At 37.4% G+C, this 26,417-nt stretch overlaps 2 protein-coding genes across 2 annotated transcripts in view; both read right to left on the reverse strand.

Annotated features, from left to right (window-relative positions):
- On the reverse strand, window positions 1–25,594 carry LOC128683227 (succinate dehydrogenase [ubiquinone] flavoprotein subunit, mitochondrial-like). The gene is made up of 13 exons (XM_053768622.1): window positions 25,446–25,594; window positions 23,864–23,912; window positions 21,537–21,728; window positions 20,029–20,102; window positions 16,470–16,642; window positions 6,587–6,742; window positions 4,985–5,142; window positions 4,238–4,402; window positions 3,388–3,587; window positions 2,601–2,795; window positions 1,919–2,063; window positions 740–975; window positions 1–185 (listed from the first exon to the last, which is right to left on the reverse strand). The coding sequence occupies exons 1-13, from the start codon at window positions 25,458–25,460 to the stop codon at window positions 33–35; spliced, it is 1,911 nt and encodes a 636-aa protein (XP_053624597.1). The 5' UTR covers window positions 25,461–25,594; the 3' UTR covers window positions 1–32.
- LOC128683053 (DNA-binding protein D-ETS-3) overlaps window positions 1–26,417 on the reverse strand; it is a 271,734-nt gene that overhangs the window by 84,515 nt on the left and 160,802 nt on the right. The window lies entirely within an intron of this gene.

Here is a 26,417-nt window from a genome sequence, read left to right on the forward strand (position 1 = left end):
TAAAGTAAAACCGTATAATAAATCACAAGAGTTTAGTACACTCTGGGCACGGGTGGGACGGTGGCGACACTGTCGTCTAGGGGCTTGTCAATGACCGGTCTGAAAGTGATGGTCACTGCACCCGTAGCCAGGTCCACCATCGACAACGAGTGCTTGCGCCAGTGCTGCTCAATGGGCAGTTTGGTCTGAAAATTATAGGGTACTTTTCAATCAGCAGTCAAGTTTCGATCCAACTTAGAGACGTTCAACGTTTTCAACGTTCCACACTATCTGCTAGTGGATAATCTAGAAGAGTATTAGGGGAGAAATGAGGCCAAAATATATATCCTGATTGCCATGCGACAGAACCAGAAAATTGGTCTTGGAGTAGTCGTATTTCGTTGACCTGTTTAGGCCGATCGTTCATGAAGTGGGCACTAACTACATACTATGTTTGTACGTCAGAACCCTGGCGATAAACTAATGTCGATTTATAGCATTATTGCTCCAAATTCTCCACTATGTTGCTGTTCATTATGATACGCACAAATTGCCCTAATTTCTTCTCTGAGTGCATTCCCAATCGTCCTCAGAGCCTGCGGTCCGTTACCCCACTTTTTCTTTCCATGTCGTACACTTTTCAGTATCCTCTGTTATCAGATCATTGTCACCCTATCTTTGACATTAAGTCAGCACTTTTTGGGGTTGCTCCTTCTTCCAAAACCAAGCTGAAGCGTCGACGAGTAGAATAATAACTTACTTGTCCCTCAGTAGACTTGGAGTAGTCCATTTCGTCGATGCGCTTAGGGTAATCGTCCCTGAAGTGAGCACCTCTGCTCTCCACTCTGTTCCTGGCACAAGCCACCACCTGGACCGCCAGTTGCAGCATGTTCTGGAGTTCCAGAGCTTCAACCAGGTCACTGTTCCAGTTCTCGTTACGGTCCATCGTGCGGATCTTGTCGAAGGCCTGGTACCACTTCTGGATTTCCGTGTGAGCTGGTGAAGAATACATGTTAGAACATTTTAATGTTACTAATACTGGGGCACAGGTATAAATGCGAAATTTGGATGTGTGTGAGGAGTTGAATCTACTTGTATGTATGTACGTATGGAAAAGTGTAGGACTGTTCATCAACTGATTACCCTTATCCTACTTTGTGTAGAATGTCTGTTTCCTTCACTTCTATATGTTCTACAAGAGGACTCTTGTATTATCTAAAAAATATAAAAAAAATAAAAAAATAATTTAATTAAATGGTAGACCTTGTGGTCAGACTAAGCTGTCGGACTAAGTGTCAACATGGATTTTTTACAAGACCGCCATGATTTACGTCGTTAATATAATCTAATAACCAAATGTTTCAACGTACATTGCTGGTTGTGCGGTAATAAAAGTTACATAAACTACGTAATGAACGTTCATTCGCATTGACATCTGTTTAGAGTTCGCCGATACGCGTAGTGTATAGCCGGCAAAATGTTGCAGAATGGTGCTATATTCGTAGGGATAATATTTAAAATGTTTTGGAAATCATCCGCCAGGAGGCGCTGCTTCGGATTCCTCTATATCGCCATACAGTTTGCCGAACTTTGTAGTTGTAGTGTAGTCGGTAAAATGCCACCTGTACACAACAAACAACTGCGGTTCGACGTACATTTCTGGTTTTTCTTTGTTGTAATAAATATATGATATCTTTTTATTACAGCAAACTCCGCAATTTTGTTCGCAATAAACTCAAAACTGCTGCACGGATTTTCATGCGGTTTTCACGAATTCCTGAGGAAGGTGTTATTTACCCGAGCGAAGTCGGGACGGGGCGCTAGCATTATATGAGTTGTACGAGAGCTTTTATTTACAGCAAAAAAAAACCAACAATTAGAATCCGTGAAAATTGGCGCCACGCCACGAATTATTGTTGAAGTCACCATCAACCAGTACCTTCGTCTAGTAGTTTCTGCTCCCTGAAGACCCCACATTTGTTCTGCATGGTGTTCCTCATAGCCATACGGAGCTCATGCACGGGCGCGCAGCCGTTGGCATTCTTGACCTTCTCGAAATTGTCCAGGGTTTTATCCACGAGATTCTGGGGGATAAACCACAGATTGGTGATCTTTGATCCTCACTAGTTTTCGGTTATTGTCAATCTTGTGACGCCCGAAGGTCGATAGCTTAAACAAACTATTGGATTTTGAAGATTCGGTTTCGATTATGAGTAAGTAGGTATATGACCTGATGTCAATCCTCGAAGTCAAAGTATTTGTATATAGGTGCCCGCTAGTTTCCTACAGGAAATTAGATTTATAGTTATCACTAATTTTGTGGATTTGCATAACAAAGAGCGACAAAACAAGATGTGTGTAATCAAGAATAAATACGGGGAAACAGAAGTTTTGGCTCAGCAATTCCGTCACCAACAACACCTAAGCACTATACTGGAAACCTAGCATTTAAACTTTAGACCTTCACAGGCACTTCTTCACGTCATGTTCTAATAAATGAATGAATATAAAGCTTGTGATGAATATAAAGATTGTTGCTTTGATAATACATGAATATTTATCAAAGCTACAATCAAGTAGCATGACTGAACGACTACTGACGTGAGAGGCTAAAATCTTACGTCTTTCAAGGTAGGTTGCTTCTCTCCAGGCTTGAAGTTTTCGATAATGTGGTTACCGATCGCGCGGCCAAAGACAACGATGTCCAAGATAGAGTTGGCGCCGAGTCTGTTGGCGCCGTGGCAGTTGCTGACGGCTTCCCCTGCTGCGTACAGTCCGGGCACGGGAGTGTCTTGTCCGTCCTTGTGCACTATCACCTGGCACAGGGGAATAACCATAAAACCTTCATTATGTAACATTAAAACTCTCCAAACCGCTTTAACATTGGGAACCACGCAAGCATCTAAAGGCCTGGCGTATTTACTAGTTGTTTTATAAGCATTATTATTATATTTCTCCTTTGGGATTCCGGTCTTTTACTTGTATTTAGTAAAGATAAATCAGGTTATGATTGGACCTATCCTATCAACCGTATGAGTAATTCATTCAATTCCCTAAATCGCGATTGGGGAGATTTGAACATATCCGTCCAAATCTCCAAATTGTATAGTCTTGGACTGTGTTAGTGACACTTTATCTCTAATTTCAAGAATAACGGTATTTATACTCACATTCAATATAAATACACGTGTGTGTTAAATAGCAGGGGCTCCAATGAAAAATAAAACACGTAGCATATCTTTGCGTCCACACGTCCTCTCCTTTTTTTTACACGATATGAGAAAAAGAGACAGCATGTGACACGGACACGTTAGTAACGTGCTACGCGTTTGTGTCGTGGTGGCTTTCAGGATTGACATGCGGAATAGGCGATTTTGACAAGTCCCATATCCTAAAATAGAAGATTACCTGTCCACGGTAATTGATGGGAATGCCTCCCATGGTGTAGTGGACGGTAGGGATGATGGGAACTGACGCCTTGTGGACGTCCACCCCTGTGAAATGCATCGCTGTCTCGGAGATGCCTGGCAGTCGCTCGTCGATGACCTTCGAGCCTAGATGGTGGAGCTGCAGGAACATGTGATCCTTTTTCGGACCCACTCCTCGACCTATGCAATGTAGTATATTTATTGTTAAGTGAAACTTGTTGTAATTGTTCAATAGAATTACGAGCTCAGTTGCAAAGAGTGTGTGGCTTGGGAAATGATACACAGAGTCTTTCAACTTCGCATGCTTTAAATACAAACTGTGACGCCCCGATAATCAAAGACCGCATAAAAAATAAAAGCGTCAGTTTTGAACTTTGGGTTGGCTACTTATCTGATGTCAAACCTCTTTGGAACTGCTGTTGTTGCTCAGTCCCATATTGTCACGGAATCGGCTTTAGCCGGTCACAAAAACTGTCTGTGGAATAATAATTCCTCGCAGTAGGTTTGGTAAGCCCCTCGTTTGCCATCCTATACAATAAAGTTACTTCAACATTTAGTAGCCAATATATTTTCGGTAGATTCAGTAAAGAGGTTTTACATGACTACTAATATTTTAAATGCGAAAATGTGCATGTATGTTTGTCTGTATGTTCCGTTTTCACATGAAAACGGCTGAACCGATTTTGGTATTGATTAGACCTTGAAAATGCAAAATTGGATCTATTCAACTTTAGTGGAATTCGACGTTCGTGGAATCAACATTTCTGGAATTCGACATTCGTGGAATCAATATTACTGGAATTCAACATAATGGTCCGGAATGAAATTACCTTGTCTAATTTCCGTGGCGATCGCCCTGGACACCACATCCCTACTGGCCAACTCCTTGGCCTTAGGGGCGTATTTCTCCATGAACCTCTCGTTGTTGCTGTTGATCAGGAAGCCCCCTTCACCGCGACACCCCTCCGTCATCAGGCACCCGGAGCCGTACATGCCTTTAAAAATATATTCTGTAGTCATGTGTAATAACTTTGTTTATATAGGCAACAGGTTTAGGTAATTGAGACCACCATGAACGAGCGTACCAAATTTCACACGGCAAATAGTGTTTCGAAAATTAGTGTTTCAACTAGCGGCCCGTCCCGGCTTTGCTCCGGTAAAAACATAATAAATTATACACCTAAACCTTCCTCAGGAATCACACTATCTATTGGTGAAAACTGCATGAAAATCCGTGCATTCGTTCTTAAGTTTATCGCGAACAGATACAGATGCGGCAGAGGTCTTTGTTTTATATTATGTAGGTAAGGATTCTTACAAAAAACATACATAAAAACAGATTATCACGCCTGCTTCCCATAAAGATAAGACTAGGGTTTTCCACTTAAATATGGTATGCGTTTGACATGTCATGTTATGATAGCATGGTAGCCTGGACGCGATTGCACTATCGATAAGGCCGCCTATTGTACACATCTCTAGTTGTTTCATTGTGTCTTGTTTATGCGATAAAGTGTTTTACGTACTTATATTAAGTCTTAAAATATAATGTAGATAGATAACCCTGGAAGCAGCACCTGTGGGGTGGAACTGTATGAACTCCATGTCCTGCAGGGGGATGCCGGCGCGACTGGCGATCGCGCAACCGTCGCCGGTGCATGTGTGAGCCGCCGTGCACGAGAAGAACATGCGTGGGTAGCCGCCTGTCGCTATCACTGTGTTCTTGGCTTGGAACCTGGAGTTATCAAACATATGTCAACTGTCATCTGTGAGATTTTCATCAAACACATCGTGATAAAATTCATTTTTCGAATACTTATCTATTCTTGTTATTTATCTACTATATTATTCATTAACATTCAAATTCAAAATTCTTTATTCATTTTAGGAACACATCACTTATTGACGTCAAAAAAATACTTAAACTAAGTCTACTGCCGACTTTCAAAGCGCAGGTGAAGAAGAAGCGGCGCAACAAACTTCACCGCAGCCTTTTCTCCAAGGATGTCAATTAACAAATATAGGTCTTATACATATAATAAAAATCATACGAGTATTGTGTGAACATATTTTAATTCTTAAATTATCATCTTACTAGCGGAACGGTGGTGATGGTGGTTAAGACGCCCGCCTGTAGACCGAAAGGTCCCAGGTTCGAATCCTACTCGTGCCACATGAGTTTGTATACCAATCTGACTCATGCATAGTAGTTTTCATCGACCACCACTTGCTTGCACGTGAAGGAAAATATCGCGAGGAAACCTGCACACTGGTTGATTCTTATTAACTTGTGTGTGAAATGGAGAAGGCAATGGAAAAACTACTCCATTAATAATGCCAAGAAAGTTTTTGTGTGTGTTTCATTCCACGTAACCACGACTCTCATCATGAGAAAATACGACTATGAAGAAAGCGGCCCATCCCGACAAAAACTTAATAAATTATACACCTAAATCTTTTACACGAATCACAATATTCATCGATACAAAGATATCCCCGTCCGGTAGTTTTCGCAATTATTTATCGTTCACTAGCTGCGTCCCGGGGCTTCGCTCCCGTGGGAATTTCGGGATAAAAAGTATTCTATGTGTTCCAGTTTATTTCCTATCCGTGTACCAAATTTCATAACAATCGGTCCAGTAAATAATGCGTGGAGAGGTAACAAACTTAATTTGCATTTGTAATATTAGTTGGGATTGGGATTATATTGACAGACAGACGCGATAGAGGGAGTTCTCCAAATAGAGAATGCCAGCTCCAGACTGTCGTCTAATTCAGACACGTGCCGACGCGAATGCGTGAACAATGCGCAGTTAGTATGACTGCTTTTATTTACCGCAATAAAAAACCGCAGCAATATATCCCCAATCCGCCAAAGTTTGACAAACTGTTCGACGACAGTGTGGAGTAAGACGCATATTGGACTTCTATAATAGCTACTAATACATTAAATAAATCTATACTATTATTATAAAGAGGTAAATGTTAGTGAGTTGTGACATTGTGAGTTTGTATGTTTGAGGTGGGTATTCTCCAAAACTACTGAACCGATTTCAAAAATTCTTTCAGCATTAGAAAGGTACATTGTCTAAGATTGCTATAGGTTATATTTTATCTCAAATTTCCCACGGGAGCGAAGTCCCTGGTAACGTCTAGTTGTGAATAAACTGAAACCGAACCTGTGTAGGCTGCTATCATCGATGTCCATTGCCAGACATCCCACCACTTCACCGTCTTGCACCAAGACGTCCAACACGAAGAACTCGGAAAAGAAATCAATGTTCTTGAATTGAGTGCAGTAGCCGTACAGAGTGTGGAGCAAAGCGTGGCCGGTCCTGTAAGTACACATTTTTAATATCACACTCTCTCTCTTTGTCTCATTTCTTCCCTACTTTTTCGTATGCACTTCGCACGGTCATCAGTATCTCCAATAGTCAGAACATTAGCACGAATATGATCTTTGACAATGTCAAGTCAACATTTCTTGGGTGTCTCTTCTGTCAGGACCAAGCTGGAGCGGCATAGCTGGACATATTTTCCGTACGTAATTTACCGTTGTATGCATGCCGTACCGATATATACATTAATCATATTTTCAATGTATATAATAACTTTTCAGATAATAGATACAACATAAAGATATAATTAAAACAAGTTTTGTTTTACACAAAAATGTACTTTATGCCACAATGTTAACGTTATCCAGGAGGCAGAAATATAAAAATTCATAACCAATATTATTTCTTTTAGTTTTTTTTTCTTTTGTAAAAGTATTTCTAGCCATAGTTTGACCATAGAATCGAGGCAATACAAGGCGTAAATTTATAAACAGTGTACACCGCCATCTATCGAGTGGTCGATGAAAACAACACACAAAATTATTCCAATTGCTTTATTTCTTGGTTCATGTTTTCCGGCCCCACTATCGACAAACAGTTCGCCAAATTTTGGCGGATTCAGCATACGTTGCAGGTTTTTCATTGCGGTAAATAAAATCTTTCATACATACTACGCAATGTTCACTCATTCGCGTCGGCGTGTGGTATAGCGCTTTTGATTCTGTACATACTGTATCCGAAGTCTGATAGATGCCGCCGGTAATTAACGTACATTTCGTAGATTGTATGAGAGCAACGAAAAACCAGCAACGTCGGAACAGCTAATATTTCGAAATCTGTCTGCCTGCAAAGTGTATAGGGGAATACAAGTAAATTATAAAAAGCACACAACGCCATCTAGCGGGTGGTTTATGAACACACACACACACAATAAAAATGGTATTGTAGGTATATGGTAACAATAATTATGGCAGGTAAAAGCTGTAATACTTCTGATTCCGTCTGTTTTATTTCTGGGTTCATGAACGCCGAACTCGGAGAGATGCCGACGCGAATGCATAAACATAGCGTAGTTTGTATGACAACTTTCATTTACCGCAATGAGAAACCAGCAGTGTATAACGAATCAAACTAAATTCGGCAAACTGTATCGCGATAATGCTAGCATGAGAGCAAAGAAAAGTGAGCAACACTGTACAATCCGGAACAATTTCACGGGCTGGATACGAATGGAAAACCAGCTATGTACGTTCATTGCTGGTTTTTCACTGTGGTAATTAGAGCACTCATACGTAATTTTTACACCCAACTACGCAGTGTGCTTTTTTATAATTTACGCCTTGTATTCCGCTAAGAGCACACACTGCCATCTAGTGGGTGGTTGATGAACACAATAGTGTGAACACTGCAATGCTTTTGATTCCCTCTGCTTTATTTCCCGGTTCATGGCGAAAACAGGTTTCATTAAATGTCGGGAAACTTTTGCATACTCGATTCGACAGAGGGCGAGCTCTCAATTCAAATATGGGTCAGTGGGTCAGTTCACCCTATGGCATTGACCGAGTTTACATAAATAAAAACTACTTATCGATTTCGCATTCGAGTCGATCGACAAGTGATATGCAATTTGGGAATTTATGATATATACTTACATATAGTAATTTGTGTTTGTAGAGTGTTTATTACCTATCTCGCATATAATTTACTAAAATTTACTAAAATCCAAATTAATTATAAAAGTTAATTAATAAAAAAATATTGAGATAATAATATAATTGCACAGTTAGGTAATCCAATTTTAATAAATAAATAAATAAATAAATAAATGTTTATTTCGGACGTAATCCATATATTGTTAGTAATTTACAAAGTAACTTAAAATTAATCAACTTAATATTAATCAATATAAAATTAATTAAATTAATTCTATATTACTTTGGTACATTCTTGGTTCTACTGATCTGGCATCAACGTATGTACCAAACATTAATCAATAACGTATTTCATTGAAGATGTTAATAGAATATTATAAAAATTATGTATGTTTTACTAGGTACTTCAGTTTACAATGATCAACGTAATTTTTATTATCTATACTATTATTATAAAGCGGTAAGCGTTTGTGTATGCTTGAGGTAATCTCCTAAACTACAGTTCCGATCTAAAAAAATATTTCACCATTAGAAAGGTACATTGTCCAAGATTGCTATAGGCTATATTTTATCTCGAAATTTCCACGGGAGCGAAGCCCCGGGCAACATCTAGAGATAATTTATAATTAAAGTACTTATGTAATAAAATTTACAAATATATTAATACACGTGTGAGATGTGTATGAGTATCTAATTGAAATTTGTAATTAAAATAAGCTTACTGTTAATAAGGCTGGTTATAAATCAGTTTTTCGATATCAATTATTAATTAAACAGCAATAACTCATGTGTTTTGAACTGTAAATGTTTTGGAGCACTTTTATCATAATTAGTTTCGAATCTTAACACATATTAGCTTAGCATCAACTTACGAACCGGTGCAAATGCGATGGTAATGCGATTTTTATTTATTGTGTCTCGATTCTGCGCATCGAACGGCTAGACCGCACGATGCAATGCCCATAGGCCTAAATTCCCGGATAGCGATTATTGAATATTACCAGCCTGTCTCGGGTAAGACAATAATAAATCATATGCCTAAATCTTCTTCAGAAATCACACTATCTATTAAAAATCCCTGTTTCAGAATCCGTTGCGTAGTTTTGAAGATCTAATCAAACATAGGGACAGACAGCAGAAAACGACTTTGTTTTATACTATGTAATTGACTACTCGTAATAGCTCGATGTAATTTCTAATGAGGGGCTCCCGTCACAGTAGGACTAAACAATATTTGATAATTGTCAACACGTTTTGTTTTTCAATTCACGTTCAAAGTGAACGTAGAACCAAAATCATATTGTACTTATCTCTCATTAATATATTTGTACAGAATTTTTAGTTGAAGATTTGCAAAATATTTATCGAAGAATGGTGAAAGCTATTTTGAATAATTATGTGTTACTTAGTTTATATGTAAACATTTCAGTAATTTTTCTGTTATAATCTCTTTAGCAAGAGCTGCAAATTTTGCACGACGGGACATGGTTATAATAGGGACAAATGATAAATATATGACATGACAAATTGATAATGACAAATTTTGATAATTATTTGAAGTCCCTTACATATTATTATAGGAACACCAATGAAAAAAAATAATGGCGTAATGACAATGCTTTCAAAGATGTAACAAAAAACTTGAAGTCGGAATGTCCATTTTCAAAAATCAATAAAAGCAAACTCAACAATCAGAAAAAATAAAATCTTGTAACAAGTCGTTTATGGTGACGACTTGTTACAAGATTTTATTTAAAGTAGCTGTCGAACAAACATAGGTAGCTTTCTTTGCGAACATTTTACCAAGCTGTGACGTCACTTCTATGTGTCATTTTTTATGGAGCGTTTGGACGAAGCCGAAAATGTGTAATTTTGTTTTTGTCATATCTTTGAAAATATTGTACAGTATTTTTCACTAGTGTTTCTATTAATATAAGGGTCTTCGAATAGTGATCAAAATTAAAAAAAAAAATCTGTTACACTATAGGTACAAATCGATTAATCTAACATCAACCTACAATCCTTGCATGGCAATTTATCCGCAGACAGTGACCGCGCTGTGTTTTTTATTTTCTAGTGTGCGTCGTGAACATTTCAATCAGCAATCATTATCAATCTATGTATATATAATACTCTTCATTACTGAATGACAGACAACGCATGGCTCAAACTATTGGGCGTAGAAAGCGCCAATTTGGTATGCAGATTCCACGGCGATTGGATGGGAATAAGAGTGCGTACGAAACCGCCACCAAAAAGCAAAATCAAATTAAATTCGACAGTTGTCATTTGTAGGTGTGTGTACCTTTGAACGAGCACCATGTGGAGTCCGATTCTCAAACAAATGAATTTCGTTTTATAATTTTATTCTCATTTCTTTTTCGATGTCGTTCGCGAATTTATAATCGAAAATGTTGAATTATAAAATCGCAGCCATATCCTAAAATATATCTCTTTTTTGGATTATTTTCAACAGGTGCAAATATATATTTGCCAATTATTAATTTTGGTTCTGTTTAGCACAATTATTATATGTTAACAGAGAGAGAGAGAGAATACAAAATCTTTAAAGAATAACAAAATATTAGTAAGTACTTAAGTATATGAAAATGTTGATGGCCACAGTGTTTTATCTATTGTGTCTCGATTCTGCTCGATCGACGGGCGTACGGTGAATAGCCTTAGGCCCGGAAAGCGATTACTGAATATTGATAACACGTATAGCTTGATGTAACTTCTAAGATCGAAGTTTGAAATGTGGCATGTTACCGAAATTAAATTAAAATGTATAACAAATTCGAAGAAAAGTTAACAAAAAGTAATAATATTTCAATAAATAATGCCAATTATATTTGATTGAATAAATTAATTTCTATTACATGAAAATCGCATCTAAGATGCATATAGCATATAGTTCTTATGTCCATTTAAAATGCTCAGATCCTGACCGTATTCCATTTGGAGCTTTGATTTGAATAGCGTCGTCGGCAGTGGCATCGTGGGCAATCCATTAAAGCCCAATTTAGTTAAGATATTTTGTGAAATAGTTACAAGTATAAGACAGGAATTGCATGTGTAGAAAAGCACCTTTGAGGAGTATGTTAAGGACACCAGTCCTTGTGCTATTTGTATCCATACAAATAGTGAGTCGCGTCTTTATAATTTTTGTCATATAAATAAATTTGGTCCGCTCGCTGTCTCAAGAATATACAGGGTGACTTTTTAAACATTGCCAATATTTTGTCTACACGCTCAGTCCATGATTGTGAACAACTTTTAGAATGGGAGTAACTCCGTAATAATATCACTTGTTATATACAAAATTAAATACCTAACTTGTGGAAAATGTATATTGATTGGCTGTTTTTTTTCGCGATTTCAAGGTTGCTTCCATACGAAAAGTTGTTCAGTACCATCGACTGAGCATGTAGATAAAACATGTAAACTTATGTTTTTACCCGACCGAAGTAGGGGCCGCTAGTAGGAAAATATAAAAGCTTGCCCGATAAATGTAATTTTGGTAAAAACTTATTTCCACCGCAGTTTAAGCCTTTTTAACAAGAATTTTCCATATATACTGACAGTTCTCACAATCGCTGCAGACTGGAAAAAGTAATGTATTGAAAGCACTGTCACTACCAGATTCGTAAAATTAATTATGAAAACAAAAACAATTTTATATGTTTTAAACTGTTTATGTAATTTAATGCGTTAATCAGTTACTTCTACTTATATAAGTAATATGTTTTGTATTCAACTAATTACCTATGTTGTCAACACGCTATACTAATGTCTCTTTTGATTAATTTTTGCAGTATATTTATTGTAATATGTTTTTTATAATGGCTGCAGTTAAGAATATAATTTTTATAATTAATTTAGGCACAAAAACAGATTGTTACAGATACAAGTTGCCATACTCGAAGGTTGCATATATAACTGTAGCATTAGGCTCATTTATAGAATCACTACATAAAAGTCGCTTCGCTGTCTGTCTGTCCCTATGTATCCTTAGATCTTTAAAATTACGCAACGGATTTTGTTGCGGATTTTTTATAGATTGAGTGATTGCAGAGGAACCTGCAGCTCTTTAGAAGGAATTTTTAGGAATCACCAAAATTTCGTTCTTAACGCCCATTTTGGCGTTAAAATTTTAAAGAAAATATCTGTTATTTATTTTCCTGTGAATAGAATAATACATAATATGCCAATTATGCCATGGGATTCACGGCACATAGTCCGGTCCTTTGAGAGGCTTGCGTGGGGATATGGATCCAACACGTAGAGGCCCTTTGGAGAATTTTGATGTTGTGTAGGTCTCCCGCCAAGACCCGCTCCCGGATATACCAATGAAATGATATGACCATGAGCAGGTCTCGGCGGGAGTGTGAACTATTGCAGAATAATGGATAGAAGTACTGGTCTATAGAATGAAATTTGGATGAACTGAGAATGGGCTATTGCAAAGAGTTCGGTCACCTGCCATAATCATGATAACTGACTATTCAGTGGCAGGTGGTGACTCGCCGCTCACTGGATGGGCCCCTCAAATCAGTCGCCGCGATTGGCGACAAAGGGGCAATATTGGCGTGGGCGGCTAAGGGTGTAGAGAGGTGAGTCTGCGGGGCGCGAAATCATGGTGATCCAGCAGACGCCCCCGGCGTTATGACATTTTACACTTCCACCCTTCGAGCATATAGCTCTCGCGACTCCACTCTGGCCGGCCGATGAAGGCAAGCCAGAGGTAGGGGTCCTGTTACCTCTCGGTTTCCACTCCGAGCTTGGGGAAGGAAGGCGGAGGTGAGGAACAGGGGCCTCCCCTGGGAGCACTCAGGTCCGTGGGGTCGCTACTCCCCAACAGCTCGCCACAAGCTGCCCTGCGGGCTTATTATTGTTATTATTATTCTCATTAAAATCCATAATATCATTTTATTACTCAATTCGAGATTGACCTTGTAACGCAGCTACGCTTTGTTTGGAATCTCTTTTAATGTATTTCGCCTGCGCTGGCACATTTGGATCTACTGTCATAAATTTTAAAATTCTAAATCCGCTCGAACACTTTGACGCGTACCTAAACATTACGATTAAGCTAGCGAGGCAAGAGGGTGGCCGTGATAAATTTATAAACATTAAATAAAATAATAAGAACAGACCCAATAAGGGTCTTACTTTAAGTTTTATAATAAACTTACTTTACTTACTTTACTACCTACTGCCTAGTGCCTATTTTCTATCCAAACCACGATAAAACCCCGACAATCTGTCAATCTATGAATCTGTCATTGCGTGACTCCGTCATTTCGTGAACCTGCCATCATGGGAATCTGTATTTACGCCAATCTGTCATTATGCAACACCTGGCATTATGGGTTTCTAACAAATCGCTAAACTGATATTTTGCATTTCTAACGATTTTTGCCCAAACAATTTTATGTATATGAGTACCGTTTGATGACCATTTTGAAATACTTTTTAGGCGCCACAGAATGCTTTGCGCAAATGTTAAGCTGGAACACAAAGGTAACAGACATTTATTGAATGGCCAAACGTTCAGCATTCGCATTATCGTAGACATTCAATTTTTAATTAGCGAAAAATCAAGGCTATTCAATGTTCGAGCTAGCAACAGTGACTTCAAACTAAATGTTAGTCTGGGTTTATATCACTTTGTGCACTTAGGTGAGGTCACCTGCGGGTGAACACAGTGGCATTTCGAAGTTTGTACTTCTGAAATAGACAGATTAACTCTTTCTTGCCTTTACATAAAATCATAAGTTAAAGTAAGATAAATGGTATGGAAGAAGCAAGCTTGGGACCGATTCTTTGGTTCTTAAAATGTGGGTAGCTAGATATTGTAACTATAATGATCTATTTCGATCACCGTCATTACTTTCCTTCAATCAACATCACACACAATCATTCTGTTCAATCAACTCAACCAATCTATCAAACCAGTACCTTTAATCCCGGAAAAATACGCGGGCGAAGCTGTGGTCAAAAGCTAGTGTAGATATCCTCAAAAAATACCATCTCGTATCAGAAAGTGACAGTGTCAAAAGTCTTTTAAAATATGATTTCCAGTTTTGAAATCATATTTTCTTCCCTAAGACATTTTTCATTCAATAGATTCTCTTCCAAGGTACAGTTCATTGAAAGACTTCTTGAACTGTGGTCAACTTTTTTGTTATTTGGCTGTACACACCCAATCCTAGTGGTTTACCAACAGTGGGATACGTGTTCCACTATTGGGAAAAGGTCTCTCGAGCCCTTATTTATCCAAACGTCACGGTCATTCTTTAAAAAATTTGAGAAACTATTAATTGATCTAAGTTTACTTGTATTTTAAAATTTCGTACCTTCTGAAGCCGCGAATTCCGTTATTCGCGTAAAAAAATAAACCTTATAATTTTGACGGTTCGTTTTTCATGAATGCCGTTAACCCTCACTGTGAATGCTATATAGCCTTACAGCGGCCAAGGATATGATTTTGTTAATCACCTCATACTATACAGAGTCCAATCCTAGCACTGGTGCGAAAGCACACGCGACACGGTATTAAGTCGTCTGACTGTACACAAATCTAAATAGATTCCGATGGATAAAAGCTACGACATTCTTTTCAATCCAAAAGCGAATCAAAGGTGTAAAGGTGCTATTACGCGTTTGACAAGCGGTGCATCTATTGCACCGTGCATGATAAATAGAATATAACACCATCGAGCAGTTTCAGTCCTTTGTTTTAAAATATGCGTTTGAAGCCCCGATTTTAATGAAAAAGTACTACAAAGGGAAAGCTATCAATGACTGATGCGCATTCATTGGAAAACTTCGTATATTTCAATATAATAAAACTATACGTTGTAGAGGTATATAGTGGTTCCGCCCTAGAATAGGACCATTCTACTCTATATCCCCCCATGTATATCATACTAGACGACCAAGGGATACATAGCCTTAATAGCAGATAGACAACGATTGCATTCCCAAAGATGGTTGACGTCAGGGAAGCGGTTGTAAAATCATAGCAAAATCTGAAAAATTTCACTTTTTATTCCTTCCGCTAACCCTGGGCTTTGGGCGTCACAACTTCATATGCAACCAGGATCAATTAAGATCAGAGAGAGATACAATGGAATATTTTAGTTCAGCACTTTGGGCGTCACAACTTCAAATGCAACCAGGATCAATTCAGAGAGAGATATTTCAGTTTTAATAGGTAAGTTATTTTCTGCGAAACATTACGGGAGAAGAGAGGGTGTAATCCCATATGACGCGCTTTTTTTTTTAACAAGGTTATTTTTTTGGTCCGTTACGTCTAGTGCACTAGCTGGATGCAGCCTGTTACACGGCACGCTAACTTAAGTGGACCTCTATACGATGGTAACAGAGGTTAATTTTCAATGAATTTTATGTGTTGCGGACTGTAAACGAATGTGTTCGGATTTATACATGTTTTTTGATAACTAGACTTTTTCAATTAAACTATCTAAAATTATATAATCACTTTGTAGTCTTGGTCACACGTGATCTTGTATCGTGATTTTAGTCTATTTGACATATGAATAGGGTATGAATATTACTCATCTTATTCCAACATATAAATTATAAATTAATGATAATTGAGATATTCCTGGATTTTTAGTTTTTTATGATATCTTAATATCCAAGAGGTCATTAATTATTTGTGGATCATAATCAAATGTCCATAAATATTTTATATAATAATATATGAATTATTTATTAAGTAATAATACCCATCACAAAGCAAGTTGTTGAGGCCATCTAAAATGTGAATATTACAAAATACCTCGCTCCCTACAATACGTATCATACACTATGTTTATCGATATAAAAAAAAAACATAGATATAATACAAATATCTAACTAACTCTGATATACCTACTATCGCACATGATGAACTGTTCGCCAAACTTTATGAAACTGGCAAATAAATCTGAATTTTATTTATTTATTTATTGGGATAAATAAAAGTTCACATATACAATGTTCGTTCATTCGCATCGAAATATGATTTTGGCGATAGTCATGTAGCGGATTAAGGTACCTACCTGTCGGCAACAGCGCAGGTTCGCTTGGCCACTTGGGTTCCGTTGTGTGTGGAGCCGCCTCCAAAGGACCTCTGGTAGATTTTCCCTTCTTTGGTCCGGGAGAATGGCATCCCCATGTTCTCGAGTTCGAACGCCACGAGCGGGGCATCTCTTGTCAGCACGTGTATTGAATCCTACAATGTAATATGGAAATATATATTTTTTTTTCAATTAAAAATGCGCGTTTTCAGCCCCGGCATTATTGCGTCGTCAAACGAATTGTCAAAGTCGCATGTCAGTTATTGATTGCTTATTGCCATGTAATTAGAAGGTACCCGCCGTTACTAATTCCATGCTTACTGCATGTAAATAAAGACTAACTTTCAAAACTCAATGATCACTAACACAAGTGAATATAACATCTGCTAACTACATATATTATTTAGTTAAATTCTATAAATAATTTAATGAAGTCCAAGTTTGAAGAAACGAGATATTTCAAACAACAACCTGATACCTTTGCCGAGTTTCAATTAGTTTCATTCAATTAGTTGCAATTTTCTGGTTGTGTATAAACATTTTATTTAAATACTGATGTTTCATTATTTTTTATGTTATACACACATCTATTAACATGCAGCGACAGAGTTATCGGTAAACGTAATATAATATTTATATTGCACATTATTGTTACATAATAATATTGATGCATAAAATCGCTTCCCGCTGCCAGTCACTATGCATGCTTAGATCTTTCAAACTAAGCAACCGATTTTGTTGCGGATTTTTTTATAGATTGAGTGATTGCAGAGGAACCTGCAGCCCTTTATCATCCCCTTTAGGAATTACCAAAATTTTACAAAATTTTTTAAATAGATACATTGATTCAATGTTTATAATATGCATATAGTATGCATATTGCACCCGTGCGAGCCCGGGTTGGGCCGCTAGTAAATTTATAAAAAATACATAACATTATAGGAAATGCACAATTGCGGACTTATCCCAAGAGGGATTTGGATGTAAAGAAATCATTCGAATTAACTAACTAAAGCAATATAATGTTTAACGTTAATCCATTTAGATATTTAAAAGTTCGTGTAAAAGTAATAAAGATTATTTTAAAATTAATGCGAACCGCAAGAGTTAAAAGTAAAGGGGTAACAGTGTCAAAGCAGTTTTGATGAATACCCATAATAAATCCAGCCATTTGCAAACGCAGAAGAAGAATATAAAAAAAATATAATATTATTAAAGTTACTAAAACCTTGTCATCTTTTAGGAAGCAAGTACAGTCTCATTATATTAGTCTTCCTTAATCTATTATATATTTATTTATTGTTTTATAATAACACCATTTACGCTTGTCTGTATGTTTATATATTTCTTCAATATCTTTTTATTTTAATATATTTTTTTTGTCTAATTATTTAATACTGTTAAGTTTACTGCACCCTTTTAGTTTACTCGTGTCTCTTTCCATCCAAAGGTTGGCTGGAAGAAATTGCATTAGCGATAAGTCCGCCTTTGCACTCATTATGTTTGAATATCTTGTTGTAACTGTACTCCCTTGTGAATGGTGCAATATAGAGTTTATATATCTATCTAAAATGCAAATATTTTAAATAATAAATTATAAATAAATAATGTATGAACAAATCACACAGATTGAGCTAGCCCCAAAGTAAGTTCGAGACTTTTGTTATGGGATACTGACTCAACGATATTATATTACAATCAGAAAAAGATCATTTTCCATCATGACCCGACCGGGGATCGAACCCGGTACCTCTCGGTTCAGAGGCAAGCACTTTACCACTGCGCCATCGAGGTCGTCATATTTGAATAGTGGAATATAATTACAGAATGCTTGACTGTTTAATTTTACTCGAACTATTTTTTTTTTACACTAAGTTCGAACAAGTTTATTAGATTACTAGATGTTGCCCGCGACTTCGCTCCCGTGGAAATTTTGAGATAAAATAGCCTATAGCAATCTTGGATAATGTACCTTTCTAATGGTGAAAGAGTTTTTGATATCGGTTCGGTAGTTTCGAAGATTACCCGCTTCAAACATACAAACTCACAAACGCTTACCTCTTTATAAGAATAGTATACATTTTCCTCTGGATTTCATTCGGCAAACGACCTTTCCTATTTTTTATTTACGAATACATATAGCAGTTGAATTGTATTAAGTGGCTTTGTGTCGTGTGTGTGTGTTTGTAGACATGCGTGTCAATCACGGCTCCTGGATAAATACATATCCGGATAGATCTATATACGTGCTCAGTGGTGTTAATGCTTAGCACCAGGAAAGTTGAAAATGAAGCAAGAACAGGTCATCAATTTATCAAATTGTTTTCAGTTATCATTATCTAATCACTGGGTAATTAATTATGCCGAAATTTCTTTGGAGGCCATAAGGAGCAACTAACAGTAAGTCCAAATTCAGTAACCAAATTAATATAAGTAGATTTCAGTTTTGGTCAAGTCCAGTCACACGCACCACGGCGCTATCGATCAGTACAGTGAACATCTAATCAAGTTATGCGTATTTGCAATGTCTATAGGGCAGCTTCATGTGGTGTGTGTCCCAATATTAGGTCTTTGAGGTCCACTGGTCTAGGTTGGCTTGTTAAAGTTTCCAATAGTTGTTTCCAACGTAAAATCTCTTTAGCAAACTAGATAAGCAGCTTTTACACTAAAGTTATAAGATTTGTTTTACTTCCGCGAACAATTTGGAAAATAAACGAAATACGTGTGAATATATCAATTTTTTGTGGCACGAGATGTCGTCGCTCGCGCAAAAGCGCCGACATTTTTTTAAATAAATAAATGTGACAAATCACATAGATTCGTTTACCCTCAAAGTTCAAGATTAGTTAGGGGATACTAACTCAACAATACTATATTTTATAACATACTAGCTACGCCCCAGGGCTTCGCTCCCGTGGAAATTTCGGGACGAAAAGTACCCTATGTGTTATTCCAGTTTTCATAACAATTGGTCCAGTAGATTTTACGTGAATTTATAACAAACATACATACACATATCCTCTATAGGACAGATAAACATATAATTCAGAACGTCAACCTGAAAATGATCATTTTTCATCTAGATCCTGATCGGGTATCAAACCAGAGACCTTCGGTGTAGCAGTCCGGCATGGTGACCGGGCTACAGAGGTCATAACATAGTACAGCGTACAAATATCAGGACAGTACGTTACATCACACAAACGATGTTGATGACGTCAGCTTTTTAATCCTACGAGATTCCTGGTACAAGCGAATCCTGTGTTACATAGCTTGCATGTTAAAGGGATCAACAATATGAATTTTGTGTGCCGTAGATGCGATCAGATTTAGCACTCTGCGAATGTCTGAAATCTCTTAAAAGTCAATTACAAAAGTAATTTTATTTTATTCGACCGGTAACGACGGACGCATAGCCAGATAATTTCGTTCCAATAATCCGACTTGACATGTGAGTGCTATTTGCTAGGTACTAATGACGTAATAGGTACTAATGACGAACCAGGGTAAGCTGTCGGGGGAAATAAAAAAACTTTATCACCTGGTCTCCAAGCCAGTCAGAGCCTTTGACCGTGTCATAGAAGTGCCACTGCCATTTGTCTTCGTGCATGCTACCTGTAAATTGATATCAATTAATATTTTTATAAAACATTAAAAAAATACATTTTTTTTTACAAAATTTATAATTATAAATAATAAAGAAATTCCAGCTCGTCGCCGCTTGGAAGGGTTCCAAGAAGGCTGGCAGCATTACCCCTCTGAACCGCTATGGCAATCCTCTGTGCAAAGTAACTGCCCGCCCTTGGATCGCCCGTTACCTCACGAAGATGCGCTGAAATCTCAGACAAAAAGGATTTTGCCTTGGGACCCTATGGGCCCATAGTCTCAACAGCAAAGTGCACAAAAATGCAAACAGTAGTCGAACTCGGACATATCAATAGAATGCGCGAACATTGCGAAGTTTGTTGCTGAAATGTTTACATACTATTTATCGCAACGAAAATCCAGCAATGTATGCTAAATCAGATTATATTTCCGCCATCTGTTTCGCAACAACGTGTAGCCAGTTAAAATCTAGTGGCGGTCGTAGTTTCGATTTCGGCCATTCATTCAAACGAATTCTTCTTTTCACTTTGTTACAAAGAACATAAGTCCACCTTTTTATATTTGTTTTTAAATAAAGTAAAATTAATAAATTACGCTTTTTGCCAAAATCACCATCCCAAGTTTCGGTTGGACACGATGATATTTCATAGCAATAATTAAGTATTATCACAAATAGGCAAAGACTGAGTTACTAATAGCTACAAATATATGTAATTTGTGAGAAATTCTAGTTCCACGTTTGAATACGAATTTTGTGCATTGTTAAATACAAACTTTTATTTAACTTGCAATGTATATTTGAATGTCAGTATGTTGGAAATTTTGCTAACTAAATTTTGAAGCATCTTAAATGCAATCCCGAGCTGAAATGTTTACACACGGTTAGATTTATATACAATATTATGATATAGTTACATGACTTGATGGTGCACCAAATATCGACTCCCGATGAGGGAACTCTTCAACCGTTTTCTGCACGGACATGTTTTTTGTGACGTGTTGATTGCAATAAGATTGCCTTAAAGTATATATGTCAAAATTTTAGGTAAATACAAATAAAAAACTTTTTTTTTTTGGTTACATAATTAAGATATGTGGAAATATCTGTATTTGGTTCGAGTAGCTATACTGTGCATATTTAAACCTACTATTTTCATTGGAATATGTGACGTTTCACGAGAAAAGGCTTACGACGTTTCGTGGGCTAGTTTTTATTATATAATTTTCTTATAGATGCACATAATATGCCCTACGCTATTGCCGTAGAGTACATTTTCTCATGAACCGTGACATATTTTCATTAAAAACCAGAAGGCCCACCACAAGACATACTGCATCCCTCTCATTTTCCCATATCGTGTAAGCATCGTGTAAAAAAATCAGGGGAACGTGTGAACGTGACGTCATGACATGCTACGCGTTTTATGTTTCGTGGCAGCTTACCAATAGAAGCGTTCATGCCGCCTTGTGCCGCGATGGTGTGTGACCTGGTGGGGAACAGCTTGGATACCAGGGCCACGCTAAAGTTGCCCTGGGCAGCCCCCATCGAGGCTCTGAGCCCGGCCCCGCCCGCGCCGATTACGAGCACGTCGTGCTGGTGATGTTGTATCTCGTACGACGCCTGGCGACGCAACTCTGAGGACATGATATTTTTAATATACTATCTTAGGCACATGGACGTTAACAAAAAAAGAAAGGAAAAGATTGGATGCATTCGAGACGTGGTGTTGGCGGCGATTGCAGAGAATCAGCTGGAAATAAAGAATCAGCAACGAAGAGGTTCTTAACCGAATCAGAGAAAGAAGAAACATGAAACATATAAAAAATAGAAGAGGGAAAATGTTAGGACACTTGATCCAACACGATGCGTCCTTCAGAATTATTATAGACCGGGCCCAGGAAGACCAAACATAGTTACACCAATCAAATTAAAGAAAAAGTGGGTGTCGTGTCGTATCAAGAAGTGAAGGAGTTGGCTTTGGAGAGAGAACAATGGTAGGAACTTCACCGACAAGAGCCTCGCCCTTAAATTAGATGATGATGATAGTTTATGCCTGCAGCTTCGACCGCGTTTGCGCCGCACATTCTTGTTCTCCTAATGTGTATCGGCGAACTCGGAAAGACGCGGAAAATCCAGAAAATTACGTTGAAATTGTGTGGAGCTCACGTAATGGTTACTTGATCTGGGAGAATATGCTTTTAGCATTATGTTCTTTATCAACACGTCAAGAGGTAACAGTCCGGCATGATGACCATTAGGCCATAGATGTCATCAAGTTACATTTAGTCGGGAGTGCGGTGGTTCTACTCTGATTCACCCAGACGAGCGTTACTTACTCGTAGCTGAGCGTGACAATTCAATCTTTATTCATCAATTAAAGTAATTAGCCACAAAAAATATTTAGTGCGCCAAAGTTTACATAAGTCTGTGATTAACTTTGTAAATTAATAAAAAAATATTGTAAAAATCACCTTTTGCCGATACCACGGTTAGTGCATAATATAGTTTTAGATTAATATTCTATCGATAGAAAAAAGGAGAATATTATACAATCGGATCAATCATTATGTGCCTTGTAAATTAAAAGCTATTGATATAATATTGACATTTTATTTCTCGCGGGCAAAATTGTTCTATTGTACTCTAATTGCCACGTTCTGTGCTGGATTAGAATCCTCAGTATCGATACTAATCTAGCACTATCAATATTCTTATTACTGTTTCAGGTCAATTATCTCTTTCATTACAAGATTTGAAAAATAACAATTGTTGAACTGCTTTCCACTCGAGAAAAAAATATAGAAAAGCTAAATATTTGTTAGAATTTTCTAGAATAGCACGCGCGTGTCACACGAATACGAAATTCTAAAGCGCCACTCGTGCCATAGCTGACGAACGACATTCTAGTCTCGACTGCAGCGACACAAGACTGCAAGTTGTTATTCAGGACCGAAGAATTTGGAATATTTTTTTTAGTGTAAACCGACAAATTAAAAAAGAACAAATGTAAACATCAACAGTTGTACCAGCGCCACTGAAAATCAAAAGAAAACACTTCCTCTTCTATTAAAGGCCGATAATATTTTATGACAAATTTAACCTAATGAAACGACGGTATAATTAACGATCATAGATAACGTCGGACGTTCATAGTGCTTCGCCATCGAGATCTGGCTTCTTAGATAATGCGCTTCGCCTCAAATAAGTGGAATAGTGGTACAAATTATAGTTAAAATTAACAATATAAAACTAAAAAAAAAATAAGTAGTGCACTAAATTTTCTTAGTGACACAAGAACCCACAAACATTTTTTTTTTTCAAATCAAACATTGATCGAAATATATCTTCAGTGATGATGAGATGACCCTTGCGGTTGTAAAGTGCCGTCCGTCTGTAAATATCTTTAGGAAATCATAATAATTTTGTTTGTTTCGCAAATAACGACGTAGGAACTTGAAAACAAGAAAGTTTTTTAAGCTTGTCCCAAATTCTTGTATTCTTTTCTTTAACTTTTTTAAATAACATGTAAAGTTAAGTTTGATCTTTTATATCTAATAGACTTAGTCGAAGTTATTGATACAACTTTTCCTTTTATTTAACTTTTGCAAAAGAAAGAGAAATTGTATTGTCGTGTTAACAATACTTATTTTCTATTTACAAAAATTGTCGTGGTGGACCGAATGGAAAACTGAAAGTTATGCTTGTAACTTGTATTGTCTGACAAAAGATTGGATTTGAATTGATAAATATAACTACGAATCTCAAATACCTTTTGCATATGTGCCTCGTTTGAGGAGCAGTGTCGCTGCCGTAGTACGCTGTGAACAAAATAAAACCTATAATACCATTATATTCTGGGAGTGAAAGATAAACATAAAACTATTCAGTACCAACTCTGCTTTCACGGTCTACTGGAAGAGATTTTGTATATAATAAGTTGCGCCATTGCGTTTTTATTATGTAACTTTCGAATTTTCTCTGTAACGTTCAAAGACGAGATAGTATGTATTATAATGATAAGAGTATTATATTGATCTATCTGCACTGCCCATCTCAAATATTTCTTATTTGGAACATTGTGTAGGTAATAATGGTTTTATTTTTCGGATGAAGGAGTACTGATACCAAACATACGTTATGCATGCAAGGAATGCTTGCAAAAACACTTATCAGGGATACTCGGGAATAGTTGCAAAAAAATATAATATTACACTACACATGTATTTTGGTGAACAAAGATTATTATTTTTGTACCTCCATTTGGGATTAACGGCACATATAGGCCGGTTTGAGAGGCTTGCGTGGGGATATAGATCCAAAACGTATGCCCTTTAAAAAGTTTTGAAGTAGAAGTAGGTCTCGCGCCAAAACGCGCTCCCGGACCAATGAAATGATATGCCTCGGCGGGAGGATACGAGTATATTTATCACGAATTCGTTTCAAAAGCTTTTGTCTGAGTTTAATTAAAATCACATTAGCGTGTAATTAAATACTGTGAGTTACATTGAGTAGTGACGAAAAGGAGTTGTCTTAATGTAATACGTGCATTAAAATCCTCAAATATAAATAAGGGAATACGTCTTTATTAAATATACATTTTAATTGCAATTTAACAATTATAATAAGTGTATTTGTGAGTGGTGTAGTAGTAATGAAATGTAATTAAGGAACGATATTTTGGTATGGGTGATATAATGAGTTTTGTAATTGCAATTTTATGTCCAAATTGCTTTCTCTTGTGCAGAATTTTACCGTTAATGAATTCACAGTAATCCGCTTCTCTGTAAAATTCACAAACGTGCCTTTTCCATTTAGTAGACGTCCTGGTATATATAAATGCGAAACGTAATACAATACCCACGTATCTATAATCCCTTGAAAAAGCCATATTGGTATAGAGTACTATTAATAACGCTGTACTGTTCGGATTTTACTACATACTGTCTCTTCATAATCCAATTGCCTGAGGGTCGTGGTCATTATATTAATTAACCACACGCGGAACGCCTACTTTGGCACTATTAATATAGTGATTTCCCATTTTCATCACAATTTCACGTTGAAAATCAACCGTAGTGCGGTTCTTGACGATGTTTGCCACAGGGCGAACGATAATTGCTATATATGAGTAAAAATGGTATACAAACTAATACAATAATCGGATTCGAAACTGGGACCATTCGGTACACAGGCGAGCCTTTTGGCCTATAACCTTTGAAAGGCTGTTGTTATCTATCGCAGCTGCCATAGGAATGTATGTTTGTTACCTCGTATCCACGGAACGATTTAGTGGTCATATTCGGAACCCCACACGCTTTGAAAAATACGAGAAGGATTTGAAAATAACTTACGAGTCTAAAAATCATCGTGATCCGTAAAAAGTAAAAAAAAATAATAATAATTCAACTGATTTTGCTTATTTTATGTTAATAATATTTATAAATATGTATTTCGAAACGGCCAAATCCCTGATTGGGCTTAGTGACATATGTCATTTGAAATTTCACAATTTGGAGACAAAGTCATATTTGTAAGAAGTTAAAAAAAAACATGGATTTAATAAGTACTATGGAGTACCTACTAATTCCATGAAAAAAAAAACCCATATAATACCTATACGTCGTCAAGGAGGCCACGACGCCAAAGACCTTGAAAAGCGGAAAAAAAGTAGAAAATTGGATCGTTACTGCAAAGGCAACATCCATAGGGATTAATCGATAAAAAACTCTGTTGACAAACGGTTCATTGGGGTCAAGTATATATTCTGATATCTACGGGTCAAACAGTTTGATAATACATACGATTGAATAAAATTGAACGTGGGAACTTTTCGACGGTAAATTTAGCAACACATTTATCTCATTATGGCGAGTGGCCTTAGAATAGGACCACTATATCCAAAAGGGTTCCCATCTTGTCGTGATGGGGAGCTCAGTAACCACGGTTTGGGACACCGCGGTGAATCTAAGTGGAACTCAGGTGGAACCTGGAACCGATTGGCTCAGTGACTGTGAGAAAGGGGCTAAGCCCTCTACTCTCACAGCCTTGGTAGGGGTCGAGGGGAGGAGGATTGCCGGTATTGCGATGCGCTGCTCTCCCTATCCTCTGTGGCCGAAATAAGATGGGGAGCCGCTGCCTCCGGTCTGCTTCCAGACTGGATGGCATGCGGATCGCTTGGATGGTGCCGCAAGGCAACGCCGGGGGGCGTCGTGGTAGAATGTTCGCGATCCCATGGCGCCCCCACTAATGGCATGTGCGGAACCGCTGCAGGGGGGTTTAGTGGGTAGTCCGGGCACTCGGTTTGGGAGTTCCACACTCAGGGT

This window comes from Plodia interpunctella, chromosome Z, assembly GCF_027563975.2.
Source record: "Plodia interpunctella isolate USDA-ARS_2022_Savannah chromosome Z, ilPloInte3.2, whole genome shotgun sequence".
NCBI classification, from domain to species: Eukaryota; Metazoa; Arthropoda; class Insecta; order Lepidoptera; family Pyralidae; genus Plodia; species Plodia interpunctella.

What these genes read in the sequence shown, in the direction of transcription:
- LOC128683227 (XM_053768622.1), bottom strand. An exon ending in CGGCATGAACGCTTCTATTG is followed by an intron (nt 20,103 to 21,536) that starts GTAAGCTGCCAC and finishes ATCAATTTACAG; the next exon opens with GTAGCATGCACGAAGACAAA. An exon ending in CATACAGTTCCACCCCACAG is followed by an intron (nt 4,403 to 4,984) that starts GTGCTGCTTCCA and finishes ATATTTTTAAAG; the next exon opens with GCATGTACGGCTCCGGGTGC.